Source organism: Sus scrofa, chromosome 15, assembly GCF_054392235.1.
Source record: "Sus scrofa isolate SSC_HxYL_T2T_F1_AM1 chromosome 15, Sscrofa_HxYL_maternal_Yorkshire_Landrace_v2.0, whole genome shotgun sequence".
Lineage (NCBI taxonomy): Eukaryota > Metazoa > Chordata > Mammalia > Artiodactyla > Suidae > Sus > Sus scrofa.
This window is the reverse complement of record NC_139397.1, coordinates 108,377,941-108,398,168: the sequence shown is the minus strand read 5'-3', so window position 1 is coordinate 108,398,168 and position 20,228 is coordinate 108,377,941. Positions and strand designations below refer to the sequence as shown.

At 38.0% G+C, this 20,228-nt stretch overlaps 1 protein-coding gene and 1 long non-coding RNA gene across 5 annotated transcripts in view; one reads left to right on the top strand and one right to left on the bottom strand.

The window, feature by feature from the left end:
• Positions 1–20,228, top strand: part of LOC110257192 (uncharacterized) — a 127,627-nt gene that overhangs the window by 97,506 nt on the left and 9,893 nt on the right. The window lies entirely within an intron of this gene.
• WDR75 (WD repeat domain 75) overlaps positions 11,992–20,228 on the bottom strand; it is a 43,992-nt gene continuing 35,755 nt past the window's right edge. For all 4 annotated transcript variants that reach the window (XM_084999193.1, XM_021076080.2, XM_084999192.1 and 1 more), the window contains exons 16-21: positions 18,935–19,030; positions 18,447–18,616; positions 18,002–18,061; positions 14,529–14,678; positions 14,039–14,130; positions 11,992–13,651 (exon numbers count right to left, since the gene is read on the bottom strand). In XM_084999193.1, the coding sequence (XP_084855319.1) occupies positions 13,447–13,651; positions 14,039–14,130; positions 14,529–14,678; positions 18,002–18,061; positions 18,447–18,616; positions 18,935–19,030 (773 nt within the window). In that variant the 3' untranslated portion in view covers positions 11,992–13,446. The remainder of the gene's footprint in view (positions 13,652–14,038; positions 14,131–14,528; positions 14,679–18,001; positions 18,062–18,446; positions 18,617–18,934; positions 19,031–20,228) is intronic.

The following is a 20,228-nucleotide window of genomic DNA, read 5'->3' as shown; positions in this document are numbered from 1 at the left end:
TTTTTTTTTTTTTTTTTTTTTTTTTTTTTTTTTTTGGTCACTGCAAATTGCTTCTTAAAACATGAGTCAATTGACAGTGAAAACCATCCTGATTTTTTAAATTTTTGGTGGGATTAGGGTGGGGCGTGGAAGGTGTAGGGACAGATGGAGAAAGCAGAGCCTCTGTGACTGAATTGAGAGTTGAACTACACTTTCTTTGCCCTCCAAGAGCTGCTTAGAGGAAGATTCTATAACACCCTGAATGGAAATACAGGCCTATACTGACTGGCATACAGATTGCTGCTGCTAGAGATCTTCCAAAACATATGGAGATATTCCCATTTCTAATACTTGGAAGTATTAGAAGACAAAAAGACAACACGTAAAATAGCAATTTACTGTCCTTGGTTCAAGATATTCCCAATTATTGGACAGACCCACCAATAAAAATGTGCTTTGCGGGTAGTTTAGTTTTATAGCCAATCATGTATCTCTATGCTCCTTTTTTTTTTTAAATTTTATTGGGGTATAGGTGACTTCATAATATTGTGTTACATTCGAGTACATAGCAAAGTAAATCAGCAATACATGATACATATACATCCGTTATTTTTCATATTCTTTCCCCATATAGGCCATCAGAGAGCATTGAGTAGATTTCCCTGAGCTATGTAATAGGTCCTCATTACCAATAGATTTTGTGTGTAGCAGTGTGTATAGGCCAACCCCAACCTCCCAATCCATCCCTCCCCCAGCATTTCACCTTTGGTAGCTCTAAGTTTGGTTTTGAAATCTTTGAATATTTCTGCTTTGTGAATGAGTTCTTTTGTCTCATTTTTATTAGTTTCTACAAATTAGAGACCTCATATGATATTTGTCTTTCTTGACTTCCCTTATGATATTTGTCTTTCTTGACTTCCCTTATGATAATCTCTAGGTCCATCCATGTTGCTGCAGATGGTATTATTTCATTCTTTTTATGGCTGACTAATAATCCATTGTGTATGTGTACCACATCTTTATTCAGTCTTCTGTTGATGGACATTTAGGTTGATTCCATGTCTTGGCCATTGTAAATAATGCTTCAGTGAGCACATGTGGGTGCGTGTATCCTTTCAAATTATGGTTTTCTACAGATAATATGCCCAGAAATGGAATTGCTGGATCATATGATAGTTCCACATTTAGTTTTTTAAGGAACCTCCACACTCCTCTCCACAGTGGTTCCACCAATCTACATTCCCACCAGCAGTGTAGGAGGGTTCCCTTTTCTCTGCACCCTCTCCAGCATTTATTGCTTGTAGACTTTTTGATGATGGCCTTCCTGACTGGTGTGAGGTGGTATCTCGTATTTTGATTTGTATTTCTCTAATAATTAGTGACGTTGAGCATGTTTTCATGTGTTTTTTGGCCATCTGGATGTCTTCTTTGGAAATGTCTATAAGATCCTCTGAACATTTTTTAAAATTGGTTTTTTTTTCATATAAAGCTGTATGAAATGTTCGTATATTTTGGAGATGAATTTCTTTTCGGTCACTTCCTTTGCAAAGATTTTCTCCCATTCTGTGGATTGTCTTTTTGTTTTGTTTATGGTTTCCTTTGTTGTGCAAAAGCTTTCAAGTTTAATTAGGTCCCCTTTGTTTATTTTTGTTTTTATTTTTATAACTCTGGGATCCAAAAAGTTATTGCTGTGATTTATGTCAAAGGATATTTTTCCCTATATTTTCCTCTAGGAGTTTTATAGTATCCTTACATTTAGGTCTTTAATCCATTTTGAATTTATTTTTGTGCATGATATACAAAAAATGTTCTAATTTATTGTTCTAATTTCATTCTCTTACAGGTGTTCAGTTTTCCCAACACCACTTATCAAAGAGTCTTTTCTCTTGCTTCAGATTAATTGGCCATAGTTTTGTGGATTTATTCCTGGGTTTTCTATGCTGTTCCAATGATCTATATTTCTTTTTATGTGACAGTACCATTTCTGTTTTGATGATTGTAGCTTTGTAAAGTCTGAAGTTAGGGAGTCTGTTTCTTTCAGGTCTGTTTTTCTTTCTCAAGATTGCTTTGGGAGTTTCCATCGTGGCACAGTGGTTAACGAATTCGACTAGGAACCATGAGATTGCGGGTTCGGTCCCTGCCCTTGCTCAGTGGGTTAACGATCCGGCGTTGCCATGAGCTGCAGACGCGGCTTGGATCCTGCGTTGCTGTGGCTCTGGCGTAGGCCGGCGGCTACAGCTCCGATTCGACCCCTAGCCTGGGAACCTCCATATGCCGCGGAAGCGGTCCAAGAAATAGCAAAAAAAAAAAAAAAAGATTGCTTGGCTTTTTGGGGTCTTATGTGTTTCCATATGAAATTAAAAATTTTTTGTTCTAGTTCTGTGAAAAATGCCATTAGTAGTTTGATAGGGATTGCATTGACTCTGTAGACTGCCTTGGGTAGCATAGGCCTTTTGGCAATGTTGATTCTTCCAATCCCAGAGCATGGTATTCCTTTCCATCTGTTTGTGTCATCTTTGATTTCCTTCTTTAGTGTCTTACAGTTTTCAGAGTACAGGTCTTTTGCCTCTTTAGGTAGGTTTATTCCTAGGTATTTTATTCTTTTTGATGTGATGGTAAATGGGATTGTTTCCTTATTTTTTCTTTCTGTTCTTTCATTGTTAGTGAATGCAAGACATTTCTGTGTATTAATTTTGTATCCTTCAACTTCACCAAATTCATTGATGAGCTCTAGTAGTTTTCTGGTAGTATCTTCAGGATTTTCTATGTATAGTAGCAGGTTATTTGCAAACAATGACAGTTTTACATTTTCTTTTCCAATTTGAATTCCTTTTATTTCTTTTTCTTCCCTGATTGGCGTGGCTAAGACTTCCAAAACTATGTTGAATGAAAGTGGTGAAAGTGGACATTCTTCTCTTGTTCCTGATCTTAGCAGAGATGTTTTCAGTTTGATGAGACATGATGTTAATTTTGTGTTCATCATTTTTGGCCTTTATTATGTTGAAGTAGTTTCCCTCTATGCCCACTTTCCAGAGAGTTTTTATCATAAATGGGTGTTGGATTTTATCAAAAGCTTTTTCAAAATCTATTGAGAAGATTTTGTGAAAAATACCATTAGTAGTTTGATAGGGATTGCATTGACTCTGTAGACTGCCTTGGGTAGCCTATGGTTTTTGTTCTTCAGTTTGTTAATGTGGTGTATCACATTGATTGATTTGTGTATAGTGAAGAATCTTTGCATCCCTAGGATAAATCCCACTTGATCACAGTGTATGATCCTTTTAATGTGTTGTTGAATTTAGTTTTCTGGTATTTTGCTGAGGATTTTTGTATCTATATTCAATAATCATACTGGTCTGTAATTTTCTTTTTTGTGGTGTCTTTTGTTTTGGTATGAAGGTGATGGTGGCTTTTTAGAATGAGCTTGGGAGTGTTCCTTCCTCTGCAATATTTTGGAAGAGTTTCAGAAGAATAAGTGTTGACTTTTTTAAAGGTTTGATGGAATTTGCCTGTGGAGCAGTCTGGTCATGGACTTTTGTTTTTCAGAAGTTTTAAAATCATTGAATTTTCAACTTCAGAACTTGCGATTGGTCTATTCATATTTTCTCTTTCTTCCTGACTCAGTCTTGGAAGGTTGTACTTTTCTAAGACTTTGTCCATTTTTTCTAAGTTGTCCATTTTATTGGCATATAGTTGCTCGCAGTAGTATCTTATGATCCTTTGTATTTCTGTGTGGTCAGTTGTAATTTCTACTTTCTCATTTCTAATTTTATTGATTCGAGTCTTCTCTCTTTTTTCTTGATGAGCCTGGCTAAAGGTTGATCAATTTTATTGATCTTTTCAAAGAAATAACTTTTAGTTTCTTTAATCTTTTTTGTTTTCTTTGTCTTTATCTCATTTACTTCTGCTTTGATCTTTATCATTTCTCTCCTACTAACTTTGGGATTTGTTTGTTCTTCTTTCTCTTGTTGCTTTAAGTGTGAGTTTAGTTTGTTTATTTGGGATTTTTTCCTTGATTCCTGAGGTGAGATTGTATTGCTATAGACTTTCCTCATAGAATTGCTTTTGCATCCCATAGTTTTTGGTCATTGTGTCTTTGTTGTCATGTGACTCTAGGTATTTTCTGATTTTCTCTTTGATTTCTTCAGTGATCCATTTGTTGTTTTTTTTTTTTTTTGTGGGGTGTTTTTCTTTTTGCAGTTTTTTTTCTTGTGGTTGATTTCTAGTCTCATTGTGTTATAGTTGGAAAAAAAATTCTTGATATGGTTTCAATTTTCTTAAATTTAATGAGGCTTGATTTGCGGCCCAAGATGTGATCTATCCTGGAGAATATTCCATGTGCACTTGAGAAGAAAGTGTATTCTACTGCTTTTGGATGAAATGTTCTATAACTAACAATTAAATCTATCTGGTCTATTGTGTCATTTAAGACCTGTGTTTCTTTATTGATTTTCTGTTTTAATGATCTGTCCATTGCCAAATGTAGGGTGTTAGAGTCCCCCACTATTATTGTGTTAATGTCGATTTCTCCTTTTATTGTTGTTAGCAGTTACCTTATATATTTCTGTGCTCATATGTTGGGTGCATATATACTTAAATTGTTATATCTTTTTCTTGGATAGGTCCCTTGATCATTTGGTAATGTCTTTTGTCTCTTGCAACATTCTTTATTTTAAAGTCTATTTGTCTGGTTTGAGTGATGATACTCCAGCTTTCTTTTGATTTCTGCCTCATGGAATATCTTCTATCCCCTCACTTTCAGTCTGCGTGTGTCCCTAGGTCTGAAGTGGGTCTCTTATAGGCAAGTCTTTTGCTGTTCAGCATGTCTGTGTCTTTGGTTGGAGAATTTAATCCATTTATATTCAAGGTAATTATCAATATGTATGTGCTAATTGTCATTTTCTTCATTGATTTGGATTTGTTATTGTTGGATTTTATTCTTCCTTTCCTCATTTGTTCTCTTGTGATTTGATAACTATCTTCAGTGCTGTTTTTGAATTGCTTTTTCTGAGTGTGTCTATTGTAGTTTTTGGTTTGTTGTTCCCACAAGGTTTTGAACTAGCATTCTATGTATGTACAAAAATGCTTAAAGTTGCTGGTCTCTTAATTTCAAATGCAATTTCAATATTCTGCATTCATCCTCTCCTCATGATTGTTGGTTTTGATATGACATCTGTCTATAGATGATTTCCTACTTTTATGTTTCAAACTAGAAAATTACCTTTAGCATTGGTTGTTAAGCTAGTTCGGTGGTGTTGACTTCTTTTAGGATCGCTTGTCTATAAAGCTTTTGCTTTCTCCATGGAATTTGAATGAGAGCCTTGCTGGGTAGAGTATTCTTTGTTGAAGTCTTTTCCCCCTTTCATCACTTTAAATGTCTCTTGCCAGTCCCTTCTGGCCTTGTAGAGTTTCTGTTGAAAAATCAGCTGGTAACCTTATAGGGGTTCACCTTGTACGATATTTATTGCTTTCCCCTTGTTGATTTAAATTTTTTTCTTTGTATTTAATTTTTGTTAGTTTGATCAATCAATGTCAGCATGTTTCTCATTGTGTTTATCCAGTATGGAACTCTCTGCACTTCCTTGACTCGAGTGTTTTTTTCATACTGGAAAAGTTTTCAGCTATAACCTCTTCAAATATTTTCTCACGCCCTTTCTCTCTCTCTTCTCCTTCCAGGACCCCTATGATGTGAATGTCGGTACATTTAATATTGTCCCAGAGGTCTCTTAGACTGTCTTCATTACTTCTCATTCTTTTTTCTTTATTCTTCCATGGTAGTGATTTCCACTACACTATCTTCCACCTCACTAATTTTTTCTTCTGCCTCAGTTATTGTGCTGTTGATTCCTTCTAGTGTCTTTTTGATTTCAGATATTGTGTTGTTCATCTGTTTGCTTGCTTTTTAAGTCTTCCACCTCTTTATCAAATATTTCATGTAACTTCTTCATCTGTGCATCTATTCCCTGAGATCTTACTATCATTACTCTCAATTCTTTTTCAGATTGCCTATTCTTCATTTAGTTGTTTTTGTGGGTTTTATCTAATTCCTTTGTCTGAAACATATTTCTCTGTCATCTCATTTTGTCTAACTTTCTATATTTTGTGGTCTCCTTTCTGCAGCCTGCAGGGTTGTAGTTTCTCTTGCTTCTGGTGTCTGCCCTCTGGTGGGTAAAGTTAGCCCAGGGGCTTGTGCAGGCTTCCTGGTTGGAGGAACTGGTGTCTTTGCACTTGTGGGTGGAGCTAGGTTGTGTTCCTCTGGTAGTCAGGGCTCTGTCAAGGGGTGTGTTTAGAGGTGGCTATCAGCTCAGTATGACTTTAGGCAGTCTGTTACCTCTTTCCTCAGTGTGTGCTGGCCCCTGTCCCCTTGATAGGATGCATGATTGATGTCGTGGTGACCCAAGCCTGCTCTTGATTTGGGGGCGGGGACACCTGATTGCTCCATGGTTGTCACTGTGATGGTGGTGGGGCAGGATTTGCTCCCTAGTTGTTGGAGTAGGAAGGAGCCACCAGATCTGCTTCTGAGCTGTGGTTCTGATCTTCAGTGTGATGTTGGTGAGTTGGCAGCACTCCCGCTGGGAGAGGAGCCACTGAGTATTTCTTACCAGGAGCTGTTCACCTGTGCATGTGCTCTGTTGTGTCACTTTTTCCTCATGTGTGGGCCCATAGATTACACTGTGTTGGCATTGATTTGGGTCCCAGCTTAACTGTTTGTCTGCAATTGGGCTGGTGTCTCCCAAGCATTGTTTTCACTAGGTCACCTGTGTAGATCCACTGAAATCAGGACTCAGGACTGCACTATCAGTGCTCCTGGGCTCACTGTAGAATCTATGGAGGCAGCTCACACTCTGTCCTGGTCCAACCCCTGCATTTACATGCCCAGAGAGTCCATGGCTACTAAAGCCAGACCTGTCTCAGGGGCAGGAGCACTTGTTGGTTCAGATGTTCCACCAGTGCTGAATTATAAGGCTGGCAGGAAAGGTGTAAATCCACAATGTGCACAAGGGAGATTTCAGCTCTTACTCTTTAGGTGCAGAGCTGTTTTAAGTATGGGTGCCTATCATCTATTTCCTTGGCATGTGCTGGCTGTTATCTCCTTGATAGTAGGTGTGCAGATATGGCAGCTGGTGCCTGGCCCAGGAGTACTCAGTAGTGGTAGTGGTTCACTCTTGCACCCAGAGCTGGGCAGTGACCAGGTATATAGTCCATGAGAGATGGCAGTAGCTTTTATGACTCCTCCTGGAGCCTGGCAGAGGCCAGCCCTTGGCACCCAGTTGCGGGCCCTTTGGGGGCAGCTGTAGGGCACACACGCTCCTAGGGAAGTAAAGGCAAAGGTTGGCACCCGGTCGCATTGGCAACTGTTGTAGTGGCAGGCTGCACATGTGCTCCCAGGGGTCAAGCTCGTTTATTTAAGGGACATGGACATATTGGTATATTTTGTAGTGTCCAGTGTTTCCTCTTTTAGATTTATGAAGTCAATAGGATATTTTCTACCAAAGTTGTGAATTGGTCACAGGGGCTGGAGGGGTGAGAGGAGTGTTACATAGGTTGGATACAGCACAGGGATAGAGTGGAATAGATTTAGGCATATAGTCAGTAGGAATTCAAAGATTTCCCAAATTAAGAGACTGAAGACAGGGCAGAAATGCAGATTATGTCACATAATGAGAATCATGTGAGCAAGAGTACTTAGTGCTCTTAATGCAGGAAACATGGAATGGCAAAGATCTCAGAACTCAACTTGGAGGATGACAACTGGTCCTAATGGAATAGAGTAGGAGAGCAAGATAAATGCAAGGGAGGGCAAAGGAGCTGAGAATAAGGCAGACAAGCAAAGAGTGGTGTTATCAAAGCTGGAACTGGATGCACTGCCTAAGAGGAAAAGGTAGGAAAGTTGAGGGGGTAAAACTCCAGGAGGAAAGAATGAACTCATCAGGAGACTTACCATGTGAAGAATATGAGTAGTTTTGGCGACAAGCTAAAGAAACCTAGACAGGATTGCAGAGGCTTGGTCCTGAAATAATAGAGCTGAAGTAGAATTTTTATATAATTTTTTGATTTTTTTTTTGTATTTTTAAAGACTTTCAACTTATGGAAAATTTATGAGTGTATTGAATATCCATATACTCTTTGCTTAGGTTTACCAAGGGTTAACATTTTGCTAAATTTGCATCAGTACATACATGCTTTTCCCCCTGAACCATTTATATTAACTATGAATTTTAAATGGTTTATATCACACTTCATGCCTAAATATTTCGTCATACATTTCTCAAGAATAAGGGCATGGCTACAATTCACTTAACATCATCAGGAAATTTAACAGTGTAATCCTAGATCTAAAATTTGTATATATTCAAATTTCCCCAAGTGCCTCCAAAATGTCCTTTATAGCTCCCCGCCCCATCCAGGATCCAAAGAGCACATATTGCATGTAGTTATGTCTCTTTCAGTCTCCCTTAAGCTGTAATTGTTCCCTAGCTTCTTTAAAGACTGTTATTTTTGAGTTCAGTTCTGCAGAATGTCCCTCAGTTTGGACTTGCTTGTTTTCTTTCTCATAATTGGATTAAGGCTAGATCCTTTTTGCAGGAGTATAATGGAAGTGGTACTGTAGACAATAATGCACCAAAGTTCTACAAGCCTGCTATGATTCTGCTTTGCATCTTGAATATGTGTTTTATAAAGGACAAATGGGGTGATTATTCAGTGAACTGGGGATGTGCTATAAGTTGAGCTATATTTCCATGACATAAATTGGATTCACCTCAGAATTCTACCCTCCCTTGTGAGGGCTAGTTTCTGTTACTGTTACCCAAATATTTTCAGTCTAGAGTTTATACTTTTTTTTCTTTTTGCCTTTTCTAGGGCCACTCCTGCGGCATATGGAGGTTCCCAGGCTAGGGGTCTAATCTGAGGTGTTGCTGCCGGCCTACGCCAGAGCCACAGCAATGGCGGGATCTGAGCTGTGTCTGCGACCTACACCACAGCTCATGGCAATGCCGGATCCTTAACCTGCTGAGCAAGGCCAGGGATCAAACCTGCAACTTCATGGTTCTTAGTCGGATTCATTAACCACTGAGCCACGACGGGAACTCTAAAAGTTCATACTTTGCTCTTTTGTTGTAAAGGAATGGGTTTGAAAAAGAAGTTTGTCGGCCAATATATAAACGTCAAGTGTTAATCTCAAGTTGGATTTATTCTTTCTGTAATTCCTCCAAATGAAATTGAAATACCTTTGCCGTTCATGAAGATTTCATTTCACCCTACATTTCAGGTAGGGTGGCTAAACTTACCAATTGGCTGGCGTAATCTGTATATAAAATTTCTATTTCTATTAAGAGCTTTACCATACATGATTTTTCTAATGTTCTTAGTAACTGTTATGAGATGATTGCAGCCTCAGGGAGGAGACTAGGATTGTCCCAAATCCAAGTGACACTCAGTTCTTGGCTTGCTGAGTGGTTTGCAACCACATGTACAGTGACTTCCCATCTGCCTGGAGAAGGTGGTCATTTAAGAAGTGGTCACTAGAAAGATGAAGTTACCAGGTTACATTGAGATCTTGGAAATCACAATTTTTGTAGAAAGAGGGACAAATCTCACTTTTGTTATTTTAACTGCATGTTACCTAACAATGAAAGATGTGATCCTACACAAGGATGAAACAGCAATGCTTTTTATGAGTCCATGTGCAACAGTAAGCAAGTCAACCTCCTCCCGTCTTGGTGCTGAGAGATGTGAGTAGAATGCCTCAAATATCCAGTGAAGCACTAAAACGTTCAATTATCTTTTGCTACCCCACTGCAGGGACTGTGCTGCCATGTTGTAGAATATGATTTCTGGGAGCCCTTGGAAACTGGGAAATAGACTTGATTATAGATGGCGAGCTTTGGCCCTTTTTTCACTTTGACTTTTTGTAAAAACCTGTAAGTGTAAACCTATCTTCTCTTACCTTCTTTACTCTTTGGTTTTATTCAACATGAGTGGCTTGTGTGTGTTCCCCAGCCTGCCGTTCCTTCATTTTTTTGTTTTGTTTTGTTTATAGTTTCTGGGGAAGTTTCTAATGAGGGGGAGCTCTGATTCTAATCTGTTCTCTCAGGTAGTCTGCAGATTTCTTATTCAGAAATGAAATCTTTTAGGCTGTTTTCTCTAGCACCAACGAAAGCTGTAATTAAGCAGCAAACCTACCTTCCTGAGTAGGTAGGGCCAACAGAATTCTAGGCACTTTGGAGAATCACAATTGGAGAGTCAAGAATAGGCCTCAAGGACTTCCTGTTGTGGTTTGGTGGTAACGAACCTGCTAGTATCCATGAAAATTTGATCCCTGGCCTTGCTCAGTGAGTTAGGGATCCAGCTTTGCCGTGAGCTGTGGTATAGGTTTCAGATGCGGCTTGGATCCTGCATCGCTGTGGTTGTGTCTTAGGCCTGCAGCTGGAGCTTTGATTCAGCTCCTAGTCTGTGAACTTCCATATGCCACAAGTACGGTACTAAAAAGAAAAAAAAGAAAAAAAAAAAGGCCTCAAAGGACCAACAAAGGCATTTTATTTTTGAGATTAAAAAATTTATTAAATTATTAAAATTATTAAAATAAATTTGGAGATAAAGTTAAGGCCTCAAATAAACTTAATACAAACACAAACCTAGTAAGAGGCAGAGTTGAAACTAATTTTCTGGCTCCTAGACAATGGTCCTTTGGTGAACAGGCATGACGCTGTTCACCAAAAAAGCTGGGCTAGGGGATTCAAGTTTTTAGAGTGCAGACAGGCATTTCTGAGGGAACAAAATTTACTTTCCCATGTGAGCTAAAATATAATATTAATATTTGCATTTTTAAAGTGCTTATTTTCAGAGGACTTTCATTTGTCCTTAAAGTAGGTGACCACTGAATAACAAGGAGTATCAAAACACAATGGGAGGAACCTGGTGTGCTTTGATGTCTGATTGTTTCATTTTGTGAACTAAGTGCTCTGATCTACAGAGGAGTCTCCAAGCCAGGGGGATGTCATGTCTGAGGGAGCTAGAATAAGTATATCTCTCTATGTTTATATACAGGTGCCACAAGTTGAGTACAAGACCAGATCCTTGGTATTCTGGGGTGTGAGGCGGGAGTGTGGGCTATAATACACCAGCCTGGCATTACAGTTTTGTGGTCAGAGTATTAGAGTTAGAAGGTCATTTTGTCTAAGTATGCAGTTTAGACGTATGAACTGTAACTTGGAGATTAAGTAAGTGGATTTGCTTATGGTTTTAGAAAACAAAGCAACTGAGCAATTAATCACTGATTGCATCTTTCTGGTGGACCATATTCTACTCACATCCCCTTTTCCATGGTATCCTAGCAAATCCCAGTTTCTTCCATTTCTATTTCATCTCAATGATAAATAATCTTCCTGAGGTCATAAATACTTCCTGGGTCTTATCTTTAACCATTTCATTTGGGATTGTGTGGTGATAGAGAATCTTGACTTTAGTGTTTTAAGATAATGTTGCCATTTTCATGGGTTATCAGCAGCACACATAAAGCTAACAGGAAAAAACAATTTTCTGTAGTTCAGATAAAGTAGCTTTACAGAAAAATCAGTGCCATTTACAAGACCTAATTAATTATAACTTACTTGCTTTCTATGGAGCCAGTTTTCCATATTTGCCAAATTGGGGTAAACATCTGACATGGAGTTGTTGTAGTCAAAGGGTGATGTGTGTAAAATACATGTGGTCCATCCCCCTGTCAGGCTGAGACTGTCTACTTCCTAAAGTATAGGCTGTATGAGAGCACAAAGTAATGGGTCTGTGCCTTGACGGATAAATTACATAAATGACAGAGGGGTAGAAGGTGAATATCTTTATGGATTTGCTTCCTATATGAAAACTGGTCCTATCATAGGGGAGAAACTGAGTGTCAGCACTACAGATCTGCTGGATAGAAGTACAGATTTAAAATAAAGTGGCTATTACCTTTTATCTATATAGCTAGATCTGAGAAAGAATTTTTAAAGTAATGGAGGAGAATTAGAGTAATAGCAAGGTTTCCATTTTTACTGTAACAGAGATCAACCCAGAAAAATCCACATTTACAATTGTTCAGATTATATAATAATTATTTAAAGAAGAAATAATGAAGTTCCAAATTTAAGGAATTTGCTTTGAAAGCATGAAACCTTTCATATGTAACTGCAAAAAATAAGAATTTCTTAAATGAGAAGTATCACATACCATGTTAGTGTCTAAATATTGCAAAATAATGATTTGTAACTATGTCAGCCTGATTCCCCAGGTTGACAACATGGGATTTCTGGCTGTCCTTGCCCCAGCTTGTTAACGTAGAGGTTCCATGACAAAGACCAGAGTTTCCTATCCATAAGAACAGAGAGCTCTGGCATTATTTGAAATAGAGAATGAAGTTCAAGCCTAAGGGTATCCTTGAAAACAATGGAGATTTTGGTGGTAAGCAATTAATTCCATAAAAGAACCAGACAGCCAGAGTCTTCCCCGGAACCTCAAACACTGGCCTCAAAAATTAATCCTGCAAAAGATCTAAACACAATGGATCAGAATGTGGAACAATTTATGTCCCACATAATGTAAATAATGTAAGATGGTGCAGCTCATTTGTAAAACATTTTTGTAATTTTTTTTCCCAAAAGTTAAATATAGTTAAGTGATCCAGTACTCCTGGCTCCTAGGTATAGAACCAGGCAAAATGAATATAATGAAATAAAGTACTGATACATGCTATAGCATGAATGCCAAGTGAAAGAACCCTGTCTCAAAGACCACCTATTATATACTATTTATATGAAATGTCCAGAGTAGGCAAATCTATAGAGACAGAAATATTAGTGGTTGCTAGGGCGTGGGGTGGGGTAGATTGGGAGTAATGGGAAGTGCTTGGTAATGGACTGACTTTTGGGGTGATGAAAATGTTCAACTTTATTACTTTAAGGTAATACAAAAGAATCTTGCATTCTTTTCTACTACCAATGGGACTGTGGTTAAAAAGTAGTTGTTATTAGACTCGCTATACAAAGGCTTAACACTGCCCCGGAGTAATACCAGCTCTTCTTATCTGCCAAGGCTGTCATGAAAATTAGATTGAACTTAAAAACAGTATCACCAACAAAATTTTGACTTTCCAAACATCCTATATCTCCAAATTACAGATAAGGGGACTTAGGCTGTGTAAATTCAAGTCCCACCTCTGCTAAATCACCTATGAAGAAAATAGCTACTTTAAAGAAAAATGGAATGATGTATAAATGAAGTATGCAGCAAGTATAAAACATGATGTAAATATAGTTTTATATTAGCAGTTATTTAAAAAATAAAGCCTGTCTATATTTAACACCTTAAGAACAGAAATAACATTAAAATAGATTTCTGGACTATCAACATACAATTAAAAAAAAAAAACGAAAAAACCCCCACAAAAACGAACGTGCAAAAACCTTCCCTCTCCCCATTCCGCAAGACTTAAAGGGCAGTTATCCAGCTATAGTCTACTTTCCTAAATTTTCTCAGCTTCTTTTCTTCGGATTTTGACAACTGATGTATAATGTCTTCTCCCAAATCGGTGTTATTTGTATCCTGGACATTTTCAGTGTAATTGTTTTCTTCATCTGAATCATCACTTTCTTTTTCTTCTTCCATATCTACATCATCAGGAGCTTCTTTAGCACTTTAACAATAATAGAAAAATATAATTACTATTAAAAGTAACTTTCTAATTAAAGATACCTGTGTAAAAATATAATCATCTGAAAATAAAAATTTGTTTTTGAATACACTTAAAAAATTACGTGTTATTATAAAAAGCAGGTGAATTTATAAAAAGTATAATTTTGAATTCCATACCAAATCCTTAAAACACACCACAAAAGATCTCTTTCTGAGATGCTTATTTTCAATATATTTTATTTGTCTTAGTAATTCTATTTATATCCTTCAACTAAAGGTTAAAGCTGAAATAAAGAGAAATACAGGGAAAGAATATTCTAATCAAGGATAACAAACTATCCTGTTTCTCCAACAGAGTATTTCAAACATATCTCATGAATTGCTTTACCTCTCAGTCTCCTTAGACAACAGCAACGAATTTACAAACATGGAGCACAGGAAAGAAGCAGATGGTAGGACATGGGCTGGAGTGTGAAGAAGCTAGAGTAAAACAGAAAATTATGGTTTCTACTTGTCAAAGGCTTTCATTAATAGCAGGCTCTCCCCACAGAAAAACCAAACCAATCTCCCCACAGAAAAACCAAACCAATCTATTCCCAACCACCTACGTTTATACAAACAACCCTTCCCTCGATCCCACATCAGGCCACAATAATAAGAAATCCAAATTTTATGCCATTGGGTTTGGGAATTAAAGTTGCATAATATACAAATTATTAAAAAATTAGTTGTTACAAATTGATTGTATTAAACGTATTAAACTCTAACCGAAGGTGCTTGATAGCATTTAACCTGTTTCACACTGGTATAAGCAATTAATACTATTAGTTTTACTTATTAATACAATACACTTATATAAGTAATTAATAGTTACTTACCTCACTAATTGCAGGTATATTTTCTGTTAAGGGTAGTTGTACGAGTTCATTCTCCAAAGCTTCATTTACTCTGTCATCTTGCTGTTGCTGTCTGTGCTTACCCAATATGAAATAGAATGGGGTTGTTGGAAGACTTTCTTCTGCTAATAGCTGTAAGGATTTAAGAAAAAGGGCAATAAATCACTTCAATAAAAAGGAGTCACCACAGAAATTAACTAGTATGATTCATTTTATAACTAAGCAACCCACTTACAAGGGGAAAAGCTAACAGTGGCCAGATGACAGAACAAAATGTGCATCTATGCTGTTTCTTCATTCACCCACTCCTACAAAATGGCAGCAGAGGGGTTTTCAAAAGGGCATAAGACACTGGGGTGATGTGGTAACACTGGTAGGTGGAAAGCAGGTTGAAGGGCAGTAATTAATTTAGCAGACTTGAGAAAGCAGGAGTGTACGCTGGTGATGGTGATTGCTAAGAAGCATCCCAATTTATACTATAGAATAACACTGAAAATGCTCAAAAATTGTGATTAACAGTAACAGTACCTCTGTAAAGGGCTTAAAACAAAACAAAAACCCCAACCAGCTAAGCTGGTTGAAGGTCTATTTAATGAGCACTCAGATTTACAGCCCTCCCCTTCAGCCTCAGCAGAGAGCTGGCAGTATGTTTCTGAAGAGCAAAACTGTGTGTCTCTAGACTAGATGGCCTGGAGTGTGGAGGGGGTGGGGGTGGTGCCGTCACAGCTGAAGGCTGTTGTGCTCCACAGAGGGTGTTTTGTTTCTCAGAACACTGGCAGTCAGTTGACATCTTCAAGCTAAGAGCTTGGAAGAATTTTATTTGGGCAATTTGACCTGTTTAAGAGAAAAAGTCTTAAAATATTTTCTCATAATAATGCAGCCAGATAGTGGAGGCCAGGGGACAAGTTCCGCCCACGTAGAAAAGTTCCAAATGGTGATTTTGTTCACTCTTAAGTAAGAGCAGACAGCCAAGAATCATCAGACTTTGAAAACCTCCAAAATAAACTGAAATAAAAACCTGGTGGAAATGAACCATTCAAGGGAGAGAAAAAAATAGAAAAGTCAGATGAAAAAAGGAAATCTCCCAGACAAAACACATCAGATAATATCAGAACATCATTACAGAAGATCTAATACTAACAGTTCTACAGAAAAATGAAGGCAAAAAAAGAAAATTCTTTAGTTTTCTTTTCCTTTTTTGCTTTTAAGGGCTGTGCTTGTAGAACACAGAGGTTCCCAGGCTAGGGGTTGAAATGGAGCTGGAGCTGCCTGCCTATGCCACAGCCACACCAATGCTGGATCTGAGCTGAGTCTGCAACCTACACCATGGCTCGGGGCAACACTGGATCCTTAACCCACTGAGCGAGGCCAGGGATTCAACCTACATCCTCATGGATACTAGTCGGGTTTGTAACCTGCTGAGCCACAAAAGGAACTTCCAAGTTTTCTGATTAAAAGCCCTCCACGAAGGCTCTACATTTCAGTTGAGGAAAAGTCAGTCTTTTCATTAAAGCTTGTTTTGACTTATTTAAAACGGCAAGTGGCACTCTACACTCCTTTTCCCACCATTCCTCCCTCCATATTCTTACTGCCCTCTAAAATATATATGTATTTTACTTATTTAACGTTTACTGTCTGTACCTCCCTGTTATATTGTAAAACACAGTAAGTTTAGAACTTGACTCTTTTGCTGATACTCCCCCCATCCCCTTTTCTTTCTTTTTATAGCTGCACCTGCAGCATATGGAAGTTTCTGGGCTATGGGTCCGATAGGAGTTGAAGCTGCATGCGGGCTTATGCCACAGCAACACTGGATCCTTAACCCAGTGAGCAAGGCCAGAGATGGAACCCAGATCCTTAATGTGCTGAGCCACAACGGGAACTCCACTCACTGCTATTCTTAAATGTCTAAAACATACAATAGATGATCAACAAAAAATTGAATGAATTCAATGAATTTATAGTGGAAAATAAACAAACCAGGTTACAGATAAACTGTAAGACAGTATCTTCAAAGTTCTAAGACAAAATGATTACCAACCTAGCACACTACCCAACCAACCAAATGGGAAAGAATAAAAACATGTCTACACAGGCAAGATCTTAAATTTATGTCCCATGTGCCAACAAAATGTTCTTCACCAAAGCAAGGGAAGGGAGTGACCAAAGAAAGAGAAAAGCCTCAGGATCTATTATAGTAGAGGTGAAACGAACCCCCAGAATGGTATCAAATGCAGATCCTAAGATGACTACTGTGTAGCAGGTTTATAGGGTATTAGTTCAGACTGAAGGTCAGAGGGTCTTAGAAATACTTCTTCAGGATTCAAAAGCATACCTAATAAATCTGAAAATAACTAAAGAAGTCTTACACAACTAGGTAGAGTTTGGGGGTGAATTAGGTCAGAGGTAAATAGAAAGCTGGGAGTGAATTAGGTGAGAGGTAAATAGAAAACTAAGTAAATGAAAAAAGAAGGCAATCATTAACTCCAGAGCAAAAAGGTTGGTCACAAAAAGAAAAATTATTATTACATGGTTCAGTTATGAATTCTGTTTACATGTTTAAGGATGAACACTGATCTGACCAATTTAAGATGTACCCATACTGGGAAAATTTAGGGGACAGAGTGTGTGTAGGTGTGTTGTGTATATAGGGGGAGTGGTGTGAAAAAGAGCTACAACTTCAACAGGTGAGAGTTAACCGAGAACTAGCAATCTGAACATGTTTCTTAGAGAGATGGAGATGAATAAAAACTTCAACTGAAAGAGTTGGGAGTGAATATCTTCTGAGTAATGGCAACAGTGATGATGTTAAAGTTTTTCCTAAAAAGTATTATATAGAACTATTTGACTCTAAACTGTAAATCACAAGCAAATATTCTGCTATTACAAATTAAAAATACATTTTTGGGAGTTCTCCTATGGTGCAGGGGGTTAAGGATTTGGTGTCATCACTGCAGTGGCTTGGGTTGCTGCTGTGTTGTATTTGATCCCTGGCCCATGAACTTCCACACGCTGCTGGTGTGACTGAAAAAAATTTAAAAAATTAAAATAAACCACCACCACCAACAACCAAAAACCGAAAAACCAAAACCACCTCTACATTTTCAGAATTCCCTGACGGCCTAGCACTTAAGGATCTGGCATTGTCATTGCTGTGGCACAGGTACAGCCACTCCCTGGCCTGGGAACTTCTGGATGCTGCAGGCAGGGTCAAAAAACAAAACAAAAACCCACCAAAAAAACTTAAACCCTCCCTCAGCACCGAACCCAAAACAAAACCTTGCCTACAATTCCAAAGAGCGCTCTGACATCAAAAGAAGCAAGTAGTTTCTTAGTGTATAATTTTAAATTCCATTTTAGTGCAGGTAGAAGCTTTTTCTCATAGCTGAGTTCTAAAAGATAACCTTATCTTAGCAGGGAGGCAACATGCATGATCTGCACCATGAGTGACATACCTGTTTGCTTGTTGGTGTGAGCTTTTCTTCTGGAGATTTTGTACTGAGTGTCAATAAACTCTGAAAAGAGAGGCCAATTAATGATGCAAAATATAAATTGTAGAGTGCAAATCTAAGTAAGATCTTAAAGTGAGAAAATGAGGTCAACTTTTTACCTTGATATAACTGCTCACAGAAAAGTGATAAAAATTTTAAAATATTTAATAACTGCTGTGATAGCTGTAAGATTGTTCTGAAAGACATTTAAGCGTGGGTAACAGAATAAAATTCAACTGATGGATCACACTTAATCCACTGATTTTTTTACGGCAAATCAAATACTAAAAAAAGAGAGCCATGCTAATAATACACAATTTAAAGTATTCTAGTTGAATGTAGGCGGTACTTAGCCTCAAAGATGTGGGTAATTAAAGTATGACTGCCTTTTCTCAGCTAGGATGGTTACCTGTGATTTTGTTAGGAAGTAAAACTGGGATCTGTTCAGCCACTGGTAAGCTTCTGAGGTGAATGATTCGGGGACATCTCGTGGGACAAACACTCCCCACTGGACTTCCTCTCTGGAGATATTCTTTTGAATATACAATGGCCTTGGCTCACTAGGTTTAAATACAAACACTAGAGAAAAAAACAGACAAGACAGTGACATTTTGCCTGCAAAGATTAGTTCTAGCCTCAGTCTGGCAGATCACACTCATCCTGGGACTTACCCCATTGAGTAAATGGCCCAGGTTAAGATTATTTTAGGCTCTGGTACAACAAATATCTATTGGATGCCTACTATGTGCCAAGCAGGTAAGGAAAGAGGGCTTTGAAGATGAAAAAGAGAAATGGCTTCAAATGGACATGTCTAAAGGTAAGTTAAAGTCAAATTAAAGATGTTAAAAAAAAATTTAGGTAATAGATTTCCTCTATCAAAGTATGATGTGTACTTACAGTCTGAACCCACAGAAGACTGAGAGATTGCAGCAATATTCTCGGAATTCGGATCAGGTTCCATAACTCTAACAGTTAATTTTGCACTCCATTCCACTGGAGGGAAAAAGGTGATTCACTTCTAAGAGATTTACCAAAAGCTTTTCTTAAGCTTGTTATTTAAAGTAGATATTCAATCTTTATTGGGACAATCTATTCTATTATTCTTAGGAAGAGAGCTTCCAGTTAACACATGGAGAATACAGTGAAATTATCTGTGGAAGGCTGCACCAAAGTGAGGGGCAGGAAAGAGGACAACAAAGTACTCCTCCCACAAGCTGAGAAGGTTATTATTTCAGTGCAACTACTGTCCACCACTGCTAACCATGGGCAAAATGTTAACCAAAATCACTATAGAGTATATTAAAAAAAATGTTATCACAAACATTCATTACTAAGCAACCACCATACCTTCCAAACATATACTTGAATGAGTAAAATGGCACAAAGTTTACATTTGTTACGAAAACTGTGATAGGCCACATTCATATGTAATGCTGTCAGAGATATTGCAGATTAATATACATTATGAATTAGCAGAAATTCTCCTTAAATTGTTGAGGATGGATAATATGGAGGGCAACAGAATGTCATACACACCGAAGACAGTGGAAAAATGCTGACAATGAGGCAATCAAAGAGTTACCCTTGAATAACATGGATTTGAACTGTGCAGATTCACATATGTGGGTTTTTAGAAGACCAAATACTATATGACTACTCAACCCAAGGTGGGCTGACTGTAAGTGAATTTCTTTTTTTTTTTGTTTGTTTTTCAGGGTCACACTCGTGGCATACAGGTTCCTAGACTAGGGGTCGAATCGGAGCTACAGCTGTCAGTCTGTACCATAGCCACAGCCATGAAGGATCTGAGTCAGGTCTGTGGCTATAGCTGTCAGTCTACACCATAGCCACAGCCATGCAGGATCTGAGCCATGTCTATGACTTCCATCATAGCTCACAGCAATACCAGATTGAACCCACAACCTCATGGTTCCTAGTGAGATTCATTTCCACTGAGCCACAATGGGAACTCCCTAAGTCAATCTCTGACTGCAGAGGGGGTTGGCTACCCTAACTTCAGCACTGTTCAAGGGTCAACTGTAATTACAGTCTATTATTACAGGCACAGCTCTTCAAATTTTGGTGGTATAATGTACAACATAAAAAATTATACATCCTTTGGATAAAGACGTAAAGATATCATTCAAAAGTCCTAAAATGCCAAAGATTATTTAATGGCCACTTCCCTATG